This window comes from Danio aesculapii, chromosome 12 (assembly GCF_903798145.1).
Source record: "Danio aesculapii chromosome 12, fDanAes4.1, whole genome shotgun sequence".
Lineage (NCBI taxonomy): Eukaryota > Metazoa > Chordata > Actinopteri > Cypriniformes > Danionidae > Danio > Danio aesculapii.
Genome location: NC_079446.1, coordinates 38,421,056 through 38,439,083, shown reverse-complemented (window position 1 = coordinate 38,439,083; position 18,028 = coordinate 38,421,056). Strand labels below are relative to the sequence as shown.

General features: G+C 38.0%; 1 protein-coding gene across 1 annotated transcript in view; it reads right to left on the bottom strand.

The window, feature by feature from the left end:
* Window positions 1–2,806: 2,806 nt before the first annotated feature.
* The window catches only part of hs3st3b1b (heparan sulfate (glucosamine) 3-O-sulfotransferase 3B1b), a 30,875-nt gene continuing 15,653 nt past the window's right edge, over window positions 2,807–18,028 (bottom strand). The window contains exon 2 of the mRNA XM_056469386.1: window positions 2,807–7,923. Within this exon, the coding sequence (XP_056325361.1) occupies window positions 7,305–7,923 (619 nt within the window). The 3' untranslated portion in view covers window positions 2,807–7,304. The remainder of the gene's footprint in view (window positions 7,924–18,028) is intronic.

Genomic DNA, 18,028 nt, shown 5'->3' with positions numbered 1-18,028 from the left:
TACTTTTTTTTTTTTTACTTTAAATAGTGTTTTGGATGTGTTCATTCCATTAAAATGAAAAAAAAAAGTCCAAAATCTCAAAATGGACAGGTGCATGAAAAGGTGTTTTAGCCTGTTTATAGGCTAATGTTGTAAATATACTATTTATCTTGATAAGAGATTTTAAAACAGCTATACCCAAGAACACACTATAGCGGAATTACCAACCTACGTCACACAAGACGTCACACGGATTCGACCGCGCATACCGGTTGCAAAAAAAGACTGGTTGGCTTAGCAAACATGTGGTGTTGTGCGGTAGGATGCCAAAATCGAAAGTCTAAATCCAAAAATAGAAAACTTAAATTTTACTGTACACTGCACTGCTTTTAATGCCAACCACAGACGTCTTTGGCTTACATGAGAAGAGCTGAATGGAGTGAGGACCTAATTAAAAATGCTTGACTCTGCAGTTCTCATTTCACATCAGGTAAGTTCACGCTATGCAGAATCATAAACTTTACTCATTTTGAATGCAGCAATGATTTCAGTAAAAAACTGTTAAATATGGTGAAATAAACTGCGGTCACTGAATGCTTAGAATGACATGTAAAAGTTCACATACCCTGCATACAGGTGCAGTTCACTGTCAGAATGCAGTTGTTTTCCTTGTTGATGATTACCCAGGCCTTGTACAGTTCCGTCTTCTTTCCTTGTCTTTGGCTAGGCAGAATCTTGATTTTTAGCACTACAAAGTTTAGAATCTGGTAATCACGGAACATTATTTCTTGCACATGACCACACAGAATAACATTGTCGGCATCCCAAGACTTGTAGGCCTTAAACTTCTCTCTTGTAAAAACACATGGAGTTTCGATGAGATAGTTGTATGTTTCGGGCTGGATGCTTGGCCTTTGGCCTTATCCAATATCCATTGGGAGGGTGCTATTACAAATGGACCTGTCAGACGACACAATAACTGTGCTTATCACTGGATGACAAGCTGTTAAAATACACTGAAAACATTATGTAAATAATATATATATAGATAATATGTAATCAATATAACTTATTTCTAATACAACACCAAACTGCACCACGTCGGATGTCATTCCCTTGCTGTTAGCGCTTCCGGTTTTTTTCCGCAACCTCGTTGCACGCGCATCCTGAATGTTTACAAACCGGTAAAAAAACTAAAAAGAAAAGCATCGTGCGCAAATAGATACCGTTTACTGATAATAAACACACAGCTGCCACATGGATGCCATTAAACACCTGCAGTTTAGTGTTCTTCGAGCAAGATTTAGCAACAAAACGACGTCAAACAATAAAATGAATCACTGAGGCGCAACTAAAATATACTGCCTTCATAATCTTCAGCATTGAGTCAAATCTTACCTGAGCTGTGAACGTCAACTCGTTGTCTGTAATAAATGTTATGACAAACTCCTTAGCCCACACGCACACAAACCAATAATGATAATAAGGAACGCCTTTCTAGTTCTCTATCACTTATGAGTCGGTTCTTTCTAACGAATCCAAACGGCTGATTTCCGAGTAATGAGTCGGTTCTGTGAATCAAATATTAAGAGGGGGGGTTCGGGTGGTTCGAAAAACCCACCCCCACTACTGAAGTCCAGAATTTGGCTACTATACGAGCTATATTTGTCCCATTTTTTATAGTATGCCATCATAAATTGTGAAAATAACAAATAGAAGAAGGCTTTAAGACAAATTTTTAATTATTCAAATGGACAAATTCTGACTGAGGAAATGAACTGGCCGGTTTGTTATTTGCCTATAGGCTACAGTTTTTCCTAATTGTTTTTTTAATGATACAAGATAATAAATCTGTATTCGAAAAATAAGCTTTTTTCATATTTCTGTTCAATATTTTTTATTTAAAATTATAATCTCATTACATTATTTATAAAACTGTAATAACTTGCACATTTGTAAATAAACACTGGTAAAATAATATGGTAAGCACTTTGAAAAAAATGAAGGAAATATTTTTGTTGCACCAAAAAGTATGAGCACCATCCGACAAGCCAATCCAAAACACAATTAGTGCTTAAAAATGTCACTAAAGTGCAGAATTTGAACCTTGTAATTTAATAAAAGATCAATCAAATAATTGCAAAAAGATACACTTTTGAGAGAAAATGAACCACCCCTTTCAATAGGCTAGCTATGGGCCTGCTAATGACTTTTTAGTTTAAAAAGTCGAGTTACTGTTAGAATCAATATAATATTGCCGATACTGCATCAGCCTACTGCCTTTCTGAAAATGCCATTGTAATAATTTTTCAATGATGACTATGTTGAAATTAAGCAATTTAAATAATGATATTAGACAAAACTGACAACACTGAGAAATTGTGATTTGTTTGAAAGTGTATAAAAGTGTTGTGCTTTTTATGGTTTATTGAAATATGCCTTGCATGCCTATTTTTTTAAACATTACTGAGGTTTCGACTTCAGATTGTAGTTATACATTTTTAAGATGATTGTAGATTAACAATAATGAAAATTGATTTTGCAAAGACACTGACTGGTGGTTCAAAGAGTTCATTAATTTATTATATTTTAATATGTAAATTAAACAATATTTATAGAAGAGAATAACATTTGCAAAGTTGTGTAAAGTGTAAAAAGTGTTCATTTTAAAAGTGACAATTTCTTTTTCAGATCGACAAAATGCATTTTTAATAAACCCATTTTCTTTTATAGTCAACAATTATCGTCAGCCATGACTAATATAAAAATAAAAATTAATTAATTAATAAAAAAATAAATAAAAATTGGAGTCATCCAGTTTGGTAAAATATATATTTTATTTTATTCTTCATACAAAGCAAACGTATGAATGTTCAGTATTTAATTATCTAGAAACATCTGTTCCATTTTTTTCTCTTTCATGGTGTAAAATTAATTTGATACCACAAAATACTTGGTTTACATGTCTTCCTCATCATTTGTACATAGAGATCACTTCTAGTCTATTTATTTGTGTTATACTCAGAGTAAGACCAACATCTGTATATCTCTGTGAGGTTGAATAAAACTCAACCGTTAAACAGATGCACACTGCCTGACCGCGAGCAAAGCTATGAAACTTGGCTCATACCACCTTTGACAGATCAGTATTCATATGCGATTCACATGTAATCAGCGACAAACTCTACCCAGGAAAAAAAGCTCTTCTTTGCTATCCCGGGACAACAGTTTCTGAACCAAAAACCCAATTGCACTGGTTAAAAATCACAGGAGGCCCCGTGGGTGAGCATTTTGATGACAATCCGCTTGACCCCATTTCTTCTATCATCCAACTGATTTGCTTTTAAATGCAATGTGAATGCAAGAAACGAGCTTTGATGATTTGATTACAGTTGGAGGAGAAACTTCGCATTGTTTCTCTTTTTCCTCCTCAGAACATTTGATTGCTTGATGAATTGAATATAGTAGGAAAAATGCCCTTGGAGCTCTCGCCGCTTAATTCGGACTCAAAGGCCAACAAGAATCGTATGGCTGTGTCCGCGCAGCTGATAAATATTACAATCTCCTCTCTAAATGAAAGGAAGTTGGCTTAGCGTAGCACAGGACTGGTTCGAGGCACAGAATGTTGTAAAACTAAACAAAAAGAATCAGTGAGCTGATACAGAACGCTTTCATTGAATTGTTTTCGAATGCATTCATCCAAAAACAAACAATTAGGCAAACCTCTTCCCTCTGCATTTCATTTTCCAGTATATTAAACAGGGTGGGTGAAAAAGGCGAAGTTTCAGTACATTCGTAATGCTATATTCATATGCCTTACAACCTGCATGTGACCTCACTCTTTGAAAATCTGCTCCCAACCTGACGTTAAAGCTGAGGTGTGTTTAAAAATAAAAAAAGTGGCATGTTTTACCTTTTAAACCCTACACCTTATGCCTCATTCACACTAGCAGCAACTTTGTGGCTGCATGACGCTCTGGATGGCGACCTGCTGCAAACGCAGGTCTGTGTAGGTATACAGTGTATCCGGAAAGTATTCATAGCGCTTCACTTTTTTCACATTTTTTTTTGTTACAGCCGGTGGTGTAGTCTGGGCTATACACACGTATACTCAGTATGCCTATTTTTTTTTCACTAGCAGTTTGGGTATAACGACTTCTGAGGATCAATAATTGTGTAGACTCTCGGTATACTCACTTGTTTTGCTGATTAGACTTCCCTAATTTACGTGTATTCGCATCCCCTTTAACTGTGTATCAAATGTTTATTTTTTAACTCTCATCTTAATTTGTTGCAATTGGTGCATTTTTGTTTATATTTTGCACCATTCCCCGCCCCCTGATGACCACAGCAGCTGTGAGAAAATTTCGTGTGTTTTCAAAGTCAACTGAATGATGTCTCGCTGAAACGTTCAGGTAAAATTATAAAACAGCATGGGGGGTTGGGTGGGTAATAGTGCACCACCATTTTTTTAGGACTACAGCCTTATTCCAAAATTGATTAAATTCATTTATTTCCACAAAATTCTACACACAATACCCCATAATGACAATGTGAAAAAAGATTTGTTGAAATTGTTGCAAATTTATTAAAAAAAAAAAAAAAAAAAAAAAAAAACTGAAAAGTCACATGTACATATTCACAGCCTTTCCCATGAAGCTCTAAATTGAGCTCAGGTACATTCTGTTTCCACTGATCATTCTTGAGATGTTTCAGCAGCTTAATTGGAGTTCACCTGTGGTAAACTTAGTTGATTGGGCATGATTTGAAAAGACATACACCTGTCTATATAAGGTGCATGTCAAAGCACAAACCAAGCATGAAGACAAAGCAATTGTCTGTACACCTCCGAGACATGATTGTCTCGAGGCACAAGGCTGGGGAAGGTTACTGATGCTCTGAAAGTTCCAATGAGCACAGTGGCCTCCATCATCTGTTAGTGGAAGATTTTTGGAACCACCAGGACTCTTCCTTGTGCTGGCTGGCCATCTAAGCTAAGTGATCGGGGAGAAGGGCCTTAGTCAGGGAGGTGATCAATAACTCCATAGTTACTCTGTCTGAGCTCCAGTGCTCTTCTGTGGAGAGAGGAGAACCTTACAGAAGGACAACCATCTGTGCAGCAATCCACCAATCAGGCCTGTATGGTAGATTGGCCAAACAGAAGCCACTCCCTGCCTGGTATTTGCCAAAAGGCATCTGAAGGACTCTCAGACCATAAGAAACAAAATTTTCTGGTCTGATCAGACTAAAATTGAACTCTTTGGAGTGAATGTCAGGCGGTACGTTTGGAGAAAACCAGGCACCGCACATCACCAGGCTAATACCATGCCTACAATGAAGCATGGTGGTGGCAGCATCATGCTGTAGGGTAGTTTTTCAGCATCAAGAAGACTAGTCAGGATAGAGGGAAAGATGAATGCAGCAATGTATGATGACTAATCTTCCAGCCGGACAATGACCCAAAGCACACCGCCAAAATATCAATAGAGTGGCTTCACAACAACTCGGTGAATGTCCTTGAGTGGCCCAGCTAGAACCCAGACCTAAATCCTATTGAACATCTCTGGAGAGATCTGAAAATGGCTGTACACGGTTGCTTCCGATTCAACCTGATAGAGCTTGAGAGGTACTGCAAAGAGGAATGATCAAAAATTCCAAAAGACAGGTGTGCCAAGCTTGTGGCATCATATCCAAAAGACTTAAGGCTGTAATTGCTGCCAAAGGTGCATCAACAATATTAATGAGCAAAGGCTATGAATACTTGTGTACATGTGATTTTTCAGGTTTTTTATTTTTAATAAATTTGCAACAATTAAAAAAAATATTTTTTCACATTGTCATTATGTGGTATTGTGTGTAGAATTTTAAGGAAATAAATTAATTTAATCCATTTTGGAATATGGTTGTAACATAAAATAATGTGGAAAAAGTGAAGCGCTATGAATACTTTCCGGATGCACTGTATACAGCATGGATACAACCAGCCTCTGAGCGAGCTTAGAGAGAATCCCGTGAGCTCTACTGATGCTCCTATTGGCTGTCGCTCAAAAAAGTTGCTCTTCATTTGCATAAAGTTGAAGGATTCTCAACTTCATCGCATCGCTCGACATGCCCACCTAGTCGCCAACGGTCGATGTCGCTTGCCCTCTATTGAAACGAACGGTCGCTAGTTGTTTTGCTGCTGCGAGTCTCCCGTAGTGTGAACAAGGCTTTAGAGCTGATCCTAAATCAGATGCTCAAAGCTGCATTAAATAAACCCTGTCATTCATCTTGCCTTCAAGACAGCCGCCATCTCAACGGTCACGGGATGAATTTCACAGATAAAGAGCGACCGACTGTTTCTCCTCGCTTTCAAGTAGAACGACAAACAAAAGCACATGGAGGCTCACATGAGAAAAAGATGAGGCATCTCAATGCAAGCTTGTTCAAATTTGGCAAGACAACAAGAACTGAGATGCGTTGGAAAACGTGTTTTGATGGGGTTTCAATTTCTAGCATGAGTCACATTTGGGTGAAGCTTCTTCATAGAGATATAGGGGCCTACCATCAATGAGGCGTATATCATTTGGCTCTTGCTTTTGAAACAAATCCAATGCTATCTTGACCTTTGAACCTTTCAGACGGCGAAGCAGACCATTTCTGAAGCCAATCGATCGGTTTAGATATGTTACACGATTAGCATAATGACGACATGCTACGATTTAGCCATCGACGGATTGGTCATTCATTACAGAACCCTGTGAATGAAAGGCCAGCGGTCGGCTCTAAACATGAGTGACACTGTAAGTAGCAATTAGGGCTATTGATCGTCATCTTATTGAGTAAAGGGACCTTTCAGATCAGCTCTCTTGCTTATCAGCCAAATGTAGTGGGATTCAGGCCAACATGGAGTGTAATGAAACATGAAATGCGGTCAGAGTGTGGGATAAAGTTCATTCGCCCGCCTCTGTCACAAAGGTACACACCAGAACTGAAAGAGAAGCACAAATGCACGGCTTGTAAATGCACGATACCCGTAACACACTGTTTGTGTTTGTTTGTTTTGAATTTTCGAATTCGGAAGCACCATTAAATTCATTATGAATAGAAATACGCACAGCAAATCAAAAACGTGGAATGTCGGCGGTGAGACCAGAGTTGGGCCGGACGTTATGTACAACATGGTTAGGCAGCTTAGTGAATTAATTGCTTAGAAATTAAAAATAAATTATTATAAAATAGATTTCTGTACATTTTACATATATATAGCAATTATTTCAATGTCCATTTGCCATTTCAAATACACAGAAAAAGGAAAGAAAAACGACAGGTCCTCCAATTCACCATTAATCCCAACCAAAGTTATGACCAGTCATCTGGTAGAACTTCATGTTGAAAGGCCTGTAGAAGTCTCGAAGTCTCTGCACGACCTCCGGGTCAATGTTTGGATGGGTTCGCCCTTTGGTTTTACCCAGGCAATGGGGCTTACTGCTGCCCTCTGCCTTTTTGAGACAAGGGAAGCCCTTGGTCTGGTTGAAGTAGAAGTGTTTGTCTGTGATGATCCTCTTCAGGCCTAAGAAGTCCTGCACGCGGCCCAGCTCTCCGGCCGGGTCGCTGATCAGCCTCTCTCCGCTCACGAACAGGATCTGGCTCATGGGGAAGAACTGCAGCCAGTTGTCCAGGTGTTTGGCGTAGATGCCGATCTGAATGGCACTCCACGAGGTGTCGATCAACCCTGTAGTCCTGTTTTTGAATGTCAGGCTCTCAAAAGTAGGAATGTCAGGCTTCTTAGACAGAGTTTGTGTGTAGTCAGAGATGGCTCTTGTGACGGGGTCCCGAACCACCACTATCAGCTTGGTGTCACGGGACATGGCGTAGATCCTGGATGGAGCTTCGCGTGTGACAAAGTAGCTTGGTGTTTTCTCCATGGTGATCTGGCCCTCCAGGGTCTTCGGCATCAGGTCCCTGTGGAGAGAGAAAGAGAAAGAGAAGGGGGTTAAGATGGAGACCTAATGAAAACAAAACTTTGCATAACGCAATCAAACAGATGGAGCATGTGGCGTTCCTCAATCAATGAGCCGATTCAAGGCCATGATTCTGGGTCAAATGTGATTAGCATTGGTTGCTAAACAAAACATGCATTCAAACATCACAAACCAACATGTTAAATGACATATGACTAGGCCCACATGGAATCTGTGCGCGCAGAAATCCGCAAATTTCCACAGATTTTTATAATTGACTTGAAATGTGTGTAAATTTACATTTATTCAGTTTTTTAAATAATTTCAGTAATATTATTGACTAATATGAATGTGTTAATTTGATTTATTAACAATACAGTTTGTAAAGTAATATGTTCTGTCTTTTAGTTGAGATATTATATGAGAGACTTGCTTTGTTTCCCAAATAAGTAGATCTAACTGGATTTGATTGTAAACATTAAATAAAGTATTATTTTTCATTTCATATATTAAGTTTTTAGTTACGTTACTCCCAAGATTCTTCCGCATAAATCCTCCATAAATTTTTTTTTACTAAATTCTCAGCAGAAATAGCAAAAAATGTCCACAGATTCTAAATAGTGAGCACTTTCTGATGCGTTTTCTCCCTCTAACTTTTATGTTTTCACTAAATCTAACTTTGTACTAAGCAGATTTTCTAACACTATGGTAAATAGTAGGGTAATCAAAACAAGTTAACATTTAATTGGCTAATCCGCTTGGTACAAGGCTAGTTGTCCTATAGAGCCCTGTCTTATTCTAGTTTCAACAGCGTTCCAGTGTATGACCTCAACGATAGCGTTATACATGTGCTGACCACCCAGAACTAAACAATGATGTACACTTCAAAAGGGCAAATGACCATACACTTAGCAAAGGCCTTCAAAACATATGTGCATACCACATAGACGTTCTTCGGCTCATTTAAAGAGAGCATGAAGCTTTTAGGCAGTTATAGGGTGAAATGGATAGGACCACAATCAAGGGCCTTTTTTTTTTTTTAAATGAAAGTGAACATGCATGTTAACGCCAAAGAGGCTTGGGTTTCACAACCCGGCCCAATCAGGAAGAGTGGATTATAGTGGAAGAGGTGATAACGGAGGACTTTGATGGACGCATGGGGTTATGGATCCTATTTCACTGGCACACGCTCTCAGAAAATGTTGACATGTAAAAATGTACAGAAACTAAAACAAGAACAAGTTTTAAAGGATGTCTAAAGATAACAAAGTGTGAATTTCAGCCACACTCAGACATCAACAGACCTTGAATGAGCCTCCTTAGGGTATCAGTGTGCACAGATAATGCTCTTGTTGGTGTGTTGTCTCTGGTGTATCGAGTCTTGTTGTTAGCACCATGGCTAATTTACTGCCTCACTGTGAAGTGCTCTGTCAGCATCTAGTGTAATCCTGCTTTGCGTGTTTATACCCTGTAGAAATGAGCGCACAAGCATTTAAGAGTCTGCAAACAATTTATTGAGGTTATCACACACTTCAGGAGATCACAGTTTATTCTATCTCTCCGTGCAGAATGCAGACTATTTTTACCACTGGTGTTCACTAGTTAGAGGTGAGACCCCCTCAGCACCAGAGAGAGGTGTTATGATAAACAAAACCACATTTCATTGGGGACATAACTTTCAAAGTATATGTTTTTGCACCAGGTGCTTCTGCGGACCTAGATTTTCTCTGCAGTCTGCTTTTTTATTTGATGTACAGCAACTGCAAAGCTCCAACTCTCTGAGATTAAGGAAGCCATGTTTCCACTAAGGCCCAATCCCAATTCTACCCCTTAGCCCTTCCCCATACCCCTACCCCTCGTTTTGAGTGTTCCAGTGAAGGGGTAGGGGTATCCCAATTCTCTTTAGTTTGAAGGCGTAGGGCTAAGGGGAAGGGGTGAATAGTCCTTCGAACTAAGATTTTTCAGGACCACACTCAAAAGAAACGGGTAAGAAAATTTCCCAGAATACACCAGCCACAACAGCAGGATCACAGCACTGGGAAGTAAGGAGATCCACAAATTAGTATTTTTTGTCATTCCTATGAATTTTTACAACAAGCAAGCATATGTTTTAATATATTCATAACCGCGTTCGTGTTTTACCGACATGCTTAAAAAAAAATCCATAATAATAACTCCTGTATAGCAGTTCCACAAAATTCTGACACTCAAATACCCTGTCAGTAATGTCTAGTGGCTGGCAATGACCTTTTTACAGTGTGCCACATTAGATCGTTATGATGACATAATATATGCCTTCAGTGATTTCCTGAAGATAAATACCAAAAAATAGCTCAACTGGAATAACTACAGCAGTCGTGATCGTCAATCTCATATGAAGCAAGAGATCGCGATGACATATGATGACATGTGCAGGTGCTGTCCCAATTTTAGGGGTAAATTTTAAAGCCCTTCCCCTTCACCCTCGGATTTAAGGGCCAAGGGGAAGGGGTAGGGGTGCAAAAATAGAATCGGGATTGGGCCTAAATCTAACTTTTCATTAAGCAGCTTTTCTATCATCATGTTAAATAGTAAGATTAACAAATAAGTTAACATTTAATTGGTTGATCCACTTGGTACAGTGCCAGTTGTCCAAAAAGTCCTGTCTGAATCTAATTTCAACAGCGTTCCAGTGTATGACCTCAACGATGTTATGTTAGTGTTGTATTTTACTGACCACCAAGATCTAAACAATGATGTTCACTTCAGAAGGGCAAATGACCATACACTTAGCAAAAGTCTTCAAAACATGTGCATATCACATAGATTTTTAAGTTCACACAACTAAAACTATGAAAAAAAAAAATGTCATTTTGCAAGAAAAAAAACAAAAAACAAATCAGGCAGCGCTTAATTCAGAAAACGAGAACAGCCTAAGGCTGCAGGAGGCAACATGTTGATTTATTTGATGGAAAACCGTTGGCAGATTTGTGTGGTTACATGGCTTCTCTAAAGAGCTGGCCACAGATCCAATTATGATAATATCAGTTTGATTACTGCTCTGTCAGAACACTGGAGTTAGAGTTTGAGAGAAGAAACACACGCACACACAAAAACCTCATTAATCTCTGTGTAATGAAAACAGATTATGTTAGTGCCTTTTTATGCAATGACGAACTCTCTCTTACACATGGCTGCATGGTTTAACTGTTTATTTCTAGTCTCGAGGACAAATATTTAAGCCTCCATGTGTGTGATTTTAAGGAAACAAGTGTATTTATGGCAGCGCGGTGGTGCAGAGGGTAGCGCTGTTGCCTCACAGCAAGAAGGTCGCTGGTTTGAGCCTCGGCTGGGTCAGTTGACATTTCTGTGTGGAATGTGTGCAAGTGTGGTGCTAACGAGGTGAGAGATAATGCAAGTTTTTACTGTTAAACAAACCAGCCACACTTACTGTGTCAGCAAGAAAAAAGAAATGTCACACATATGCAAAAATGACTACAATGAATGAACTGACAGCATGCATTATTATAATGAAGGACATACATATAAAAAGTATGAGTTTAAATAAACAGAAATAAATATAACATAAAAGAATATATGTAGTAAAGTAAACCGTTTTTAAATATTGGGATTTAGCATTTTTATTTTGGTGCTCCATACACATACAGTAGAGGAAATAAACATTCAACACATCATAATTATCCCAGAAAACGTATTTCTAAAGGTGCTGTTGACTTGAAATTGTCACCAGATGTTGATAATAACTAAAGAAATACATATATGAAAAGAAAACAAATCTAATTAGTTTACAAATTACCATATGTGTGATAAAATGAAATGACACAGGGAACAAATGTTGATGGCAGCTTAAAGATGCCTCTCATGTGGAGAATGAAGTCACAAGAATTCCTCAGGTGTGATTTTTTCACAGACTTCAACAGATTGTAAAAATCTTGATGATTCTGTGGGTCTCGTCTATCAAATCTGAGCTTTATTTTGTATTTTCTATTGGATTCGAATCGGTTGATTGGCTGGGCCATTCTACAGCTTGATTTTCTTTCTCTGAAAGCATTTAAGGGTTTCCTTGCCCTTTGGACCATTGCCTTGCTGAAATGTCCACACTGGTTTCATTTTCAGCATCCTGCTAATGTAGATAAGACTAAAGCAGCTAATATTAATGTACAATGACGAAGGGCAGAGGGTTGCTAAAGAACTACTGAGAGATTTCAGCTGCTGTCTGGGCTTTCACTGCCTTTTTACACCTCCCTTTCTTCATGTGTTCAACACTTTTATCCTGTGTCCTTTCATTTTATTACATATAACTTCATCTGTAAGCGGATTAGATTTGTTTTCTTTTCGTATATGTATTCCTTTGGTTGTTATCAACATCTGGTGGAAATTTCAAGTCAACAGCACCTTTAGAAATGTTTTCTGAGAAGAATAATGTGTTGTGTACACCAAAATTATATATATATATATATATATATATATATATATATATATATATATATATATATATATATATATATATATATATATATATATATATATATATATATATATATATGGTGATAGAAAAAATGCAGTTAAAAATATTATCAAACCAGAATCTGCTTGAAACTATATAGTTTGTGTGGACTCTAGTGCGATTTTCAATTGTTGTGAAAGCAATCCAGACGTACTTGCTATACTACAATGTTAACCAGCTACCACTATTGGGGGCAGGGGGAGTGAGATGGAAACTTAAATGTAAACCAGGAATAGCTGGAGAAGAAAAAGTTACAAAAAAAAAAAAACTTAAAAGCCTCTCATCTCACTTCTTTTACTTTGGAGAGGGCAAAAGAAAATGGGAGGGAGGGAGTTAAGGAAGACAAGTATGCAAGCTCTTGGAAGAACAATAGCCTTTCTTGCCCGTTTTGATTTATGAGGTGCTTCTTTTTAGACATTCCGTCAGCAAACAGGCAAAGCTTTGACACCGGGGCCCTCTATTTTACCCTCTTTTCTTTGAAAACCGAGCATTGTCCTTCAATGATCTGAAAGAGCAAGGGCCGTGGAGAGGCCAGAGAGGAAAGGGGGAGGGGTGAGCATTGAAGGATGAGTGGAGAGCACTTCTCCCGCTCTCTCAGGGCAGGGCGAGAGGAGGTTGTGGAGAGCTCTTGAGTCGAACGTGTGCCTCAAGTACCTCGCAGACACATGCCGCACGCTGCCACTGGAGCAGGTAAAGATACGCCATGAATCAATTATTAAAACGGGGATTAGAAAGTGGATATGAGTGCTCGAAATGATTCTACTGATAATAGGGTCACTCCTCTCAAGTGATGAGGCAAGGTCAAAGATTGGGTTTTCTGTCGCAATTCGTTCTGACAATCTGATGGTCAACACAGTTGTGGATTAACTTTAGAAAGTGCACTGACAAAGTTGTGTTGAAACTGGAGAGAGCAATAAGTACATAAGCTAATATGACTTTATATATATCATACAGATGAAATAAGAAGTCTGTTGTTTCATATTGTGCGCTGTCATTTATTTTGTGGCATCACAATGGGGATGCAGAAACATGAATATTGTGTAACAAATAATAAACAATTATTAATTGTGGAATAAACAGATCATCTTCACGTATCCAGTTCTTAATTTTAGCCGGATCTTGCCAAATCCTGTTCCAGGAAATGTCAGATATTCATGTTTTGCAGTATTTATTTAAAGTGATCCAGCATTAACTTTTGCATGGTGAATACCTGCATGTGTGTGTACGAGAGAGAGACAGTGAGAAACCGTAAGAGTCCGAGTGTAAAAACAGCGTGCAAGGCTGTGTGGATTGTGTAAGTGCAAAAAGAAATAATGGCATAGTGGCCTACCTAAATTGTATTTGTATTTTCAAAATGCCAGAGACAGTAAAGCATACATTATTTTTTTAAAAACAAGAGTAAATCTGACAATGAGCCTGATCAAAAGAGATTTTGAGAAGATGAACTGCGTGAATGGATCAGGAAAGCATGAGGCAGAAGCAAAGTAATCTCAAGTCAGCCAGAAAACATGATGGACGATGTAGCTGTAGGCTTTTCTTGAAGGTTGGACTGAGTGAGTCATTTTCGCTTGGCACATAATAGTGAAGTGAATTGAATATAAGTGGTGTTAGTAAACTGGATAGTGGTGTTTCATACGATTTATGTTTGTAGCTACACATTTTTTTTTTACCCATTGTTGACATATATTGATTTATTGCACAAAATAATTAAAGACCATTCAGAAATTTGATCAATTGTTTTGTATTAACTGCTTAGTAACGTCATGTTCCAGAAAAATTGAAATTGTGTGGCGGATGTTGGCAGGGCTTAATTTGTGCCGGAACACCCCGGATCCGGCACCTCTGAAATTTGATCCAGTACCTCATTTTACCGATCCTCCTCCTCAACTGCCGTCCACCCCCATCCGCTGTTCACTTTCACTTTCTTCCTCGACTCCCCAACACTCTTCACTTTCGTCCGCGACACCCCTTCACCATCCACGACACCAAAATTTGAGTGTAGTCATGTTAGAAACAATTCCATCTCTTTCAAGTCTTACCTGGAAGAATCATGTGAACGTTTTTTTATTTTTTATTTTAATCCATGATATATATGCGCGTCTAATTTTGTATCTGAAACTTTTTGTGCTGACATTTTGGCCAGGACCCCTGGTAGAAGAGATGCATAACTCAATGGGAAATTCCTGGTAAAATCAAAGATAAATAAAAAAAATTAAAGATTGTGAGAAAGTTGCGATCTTGAAAATATAATGTTTACATTTTATTTCGTAATATTTTTTGTTGGACCTGTAATTATTAGTTTTTTTAAAAGTATTTTATATTTATACATTTTTAATCAAACTTTTGCCATGAAGTTATAAATAAACTGAGAAATATTCATTCATTCATTTTCTTTTCAGCTTAGTCCCTTAATCTGGGGTCGCAGGATACGAGATGAATTATATCGTGATATGAGGCTTTTGTCATATTGCCCAGTCCTACCGAAAAGTCAGAAACTTAGATTTCTTTGACTCTAGTTTAGGATCAGAATCACCCTGAGGGTCATGTTGAAAAGCTTTTTATCCAGCACAGATAAATCAACAAAGGGAGAGAAATGACAGACGAAAGCACAAGAGAGAACAAAAGGGAGACATAGAAGGGAGTTTTTATAACTATGTTTTTGTCTTCCGTCGAACTTGATTTGTCAAGAAGGGCATGTTTTGCCTAAGACAGACACAGTAGCCCTCAAAAAAGCCCCTAAGCTTGCTTTATCTATGATCTCATTGCTTTCAAGCGACGTGGATTGTAGTATACTTGTCTTTCAACTCTGGCATTATTATGGTTATACTCAGGCTAGAGTTTTTGTTCTTGTGCTTTGTGTTTTTTTTCTTTGTATACGCAAACTGATATGAACTAGACGCATGTTTTAAAACTAGTGCTTTAAAGTCTTGAAAAGAGAGCCATACCTGTGCTTTGATTCTGACGAGCAAGTCAAAACAGACACGGCTTTGGAACACCTGTGTGTGCATCTTTGATAGATGTCTTTTATGAGTGAGAAGTAACCGCCGCCGCTGCTGCTGCTGCAGTGGCGGTGAGTTGAAGAGCTGTTTGAGTAAGCTGCAGCGCAATAAAATCTCAGCAGTCAAATAAACTTAAATTAATTGCCAATGAGTTTAACAGCTCAGCGGCTTCGGCTTGGTACACTAGAAAGATAAAGAGCAGAGCCACGAAGCAGTTACGATGATCTAAAATGGCAGGCTGTGTTCCAGAATGGTAGTGTGAGCTTGTCTATGCATGAGGATAAAAGAGTGTTGGCGAAAGAGTATCATAAAGACTCAGTTGACTCAAAATGTAATATTCTGGAGAAATTACTGTGCCAAGTACTACATTTAAAAACAAATTAGTGTACTTTTACTCCACTAAATTTGCATAGATTGGTGGACTCTCACTGAACCAACAAAATAACTTGCAAAAAATAAGCTGCTCGTGAAAAAATAAAATAAATACAGTGCTTGCTGCTCATAGATTGCTGATTTTGAGCTCCAAAGTTGTAGAATGTGGAACAGCATGTGGTTGGGAGTGGACAGAAAAAGGGTTTTCTGTATCTGCAACCAGTTGTGGGGAAAAAAGTAATATATTACAATCTTAAGTAGGGCTGTGCGATTAATCTAAATCGAATTGCAATCGCGAGTTGAAACGTTGCGATTAGCAAATCGCAAGAGGCTCCAATATGAAATATGTATTATTTAATTTCCCCCGCCCAGAGCAAATGCGTGCATGGTGTCTGTGTGTGACAATCTTACTAGCCAAATGAGTGAGCACTATTTCGTTCTGCCCAATCAGAATTGCTTAAACGAACTATGCAGAACTCCCACAAAAACAAAACAACAACAACACACAAACAGGAAAGCGCGGACGAGTGGGATGATGGTGTCTGCCACTTGAGAAGCATTAATAGACAAATTAATATAGAAGAAAAACAGGACATAATATAGGAATAATTTAGTTTCTAAGTCACAAAAAAATTAAAGTTTATAATGTTTTTTTGTAACTTTGGTCATTTGTTTCGAAATACATGTGTATTTCGTGTGCATTCACGGCTCACGATGCATGACTTTATGGAGAGCTAAGACCTACTAACTACTGTTTGCTTTAAGAACATGTTAACAAATTTAGTTACAAACTAGCTAGTAGTTACAAAGCCTCTATGTGGACTTTACCTTTCAGTTTAAGAAAGTACTTACGAACAGCTGGTGCAACCCTACCCTGGAGATAACTATTGCCATAACTCACTACCTCGCTAAAGACACAGTGCCTTTTATTGCAGTGACCAAAGAGGGATTAAAAAAAAACTCATCTAAATGCAGGATAGGAGACATACACTTTCATCTCGCACCTATTTTAGCCATTTTGGAGTACCACAGCTGTACGTTTAACGTCATAGTTTGTGTAGCATCTGTGATAATTAATTTGATTTAGACACTATAAGCTACAGAAAGACTCTTATCAGCCATATTAGTTTGCTGAATGTTCTGTATTTTTTATAATTATTATTTTTTCTCTCTAATTTGAGTTTAACTTGTTTACAGAAAGGTAAGGTCCTTTAATTTGTGTTTTCTGTTTGCTCTAGAGAAAATTGAGTGTTTAATTTCTGAATATTTAAAAACAAATTTGAATAAATATTTAAGTTATTAGATAAATATAAATATAGATATTTCAGTTCTTTTTTTAACTAACACTTGCTGCATTTTAGCTGTAAGAAGCTATGATACGGAGTACTGAGCTGAAGCTTGACTACAATATTAAATCGCAATATCTGTCAAAGATATCGCAATTAGATAATAGCCCTAAACTTAAGTCAATTTTTTTTTTGTGTAACTTAGTCACTTCTTTGTGAAAGTATGTTTTACATTATTGTTGCAGGTTTTTTTTTTTAAAGAGTACGATTAAAACTGCAATACGTTTCTTTTTTACCCAACACCGTCTGCAACTTGCAATTCACACACTTCAGCCTCTGTTTCATAATCAGACTATTGATTACAGTGATCTAACCCCAGACTACCGGTGTCACGAAGATCTGAGAGTTTGAGTGACACTTCACCCTACCAAAGGCTACAAGGCTGCCTTTCTGGCCCTGCCACTCTTACCCCTTGCACTTTAGACTGAAGTGGAGGACGGAAAAAAACAGACATGACATTCATGCATGAACAGACTATGGCTAATACTCGAAAAGAAACAGACGGCTTGTTGAGACACTTCATGAGTGAGAGAGAATGATCTCTTTTTTTTTTTGCATGCAGACTCAATTGTGTTTTTAGAGCTTCTCAAAAGTTCTGATGCACCAGTTTAAAGTATAAAGCAGCTAATTTTGACATCAAACAAACACTAGAGCATGGTCAGTACTATTCAGTGTCTGGAAAGTCTGTTGGGGGAAATATGGATTCTGTCTTCAATGGAGGCCGTGTGGCTACATCTGGTAAGTCCAGGCACCTCCCAGGCCGCTTCATACAGACAATATTTTCTGCGCTTTGTCGTCATAGAGACCTGAGCGAGGCTGTAGTTTTGAAATACACCCCGCGGAGCCTGGAGCCTTGACATTATATTTAACCGCAGAGCAAAA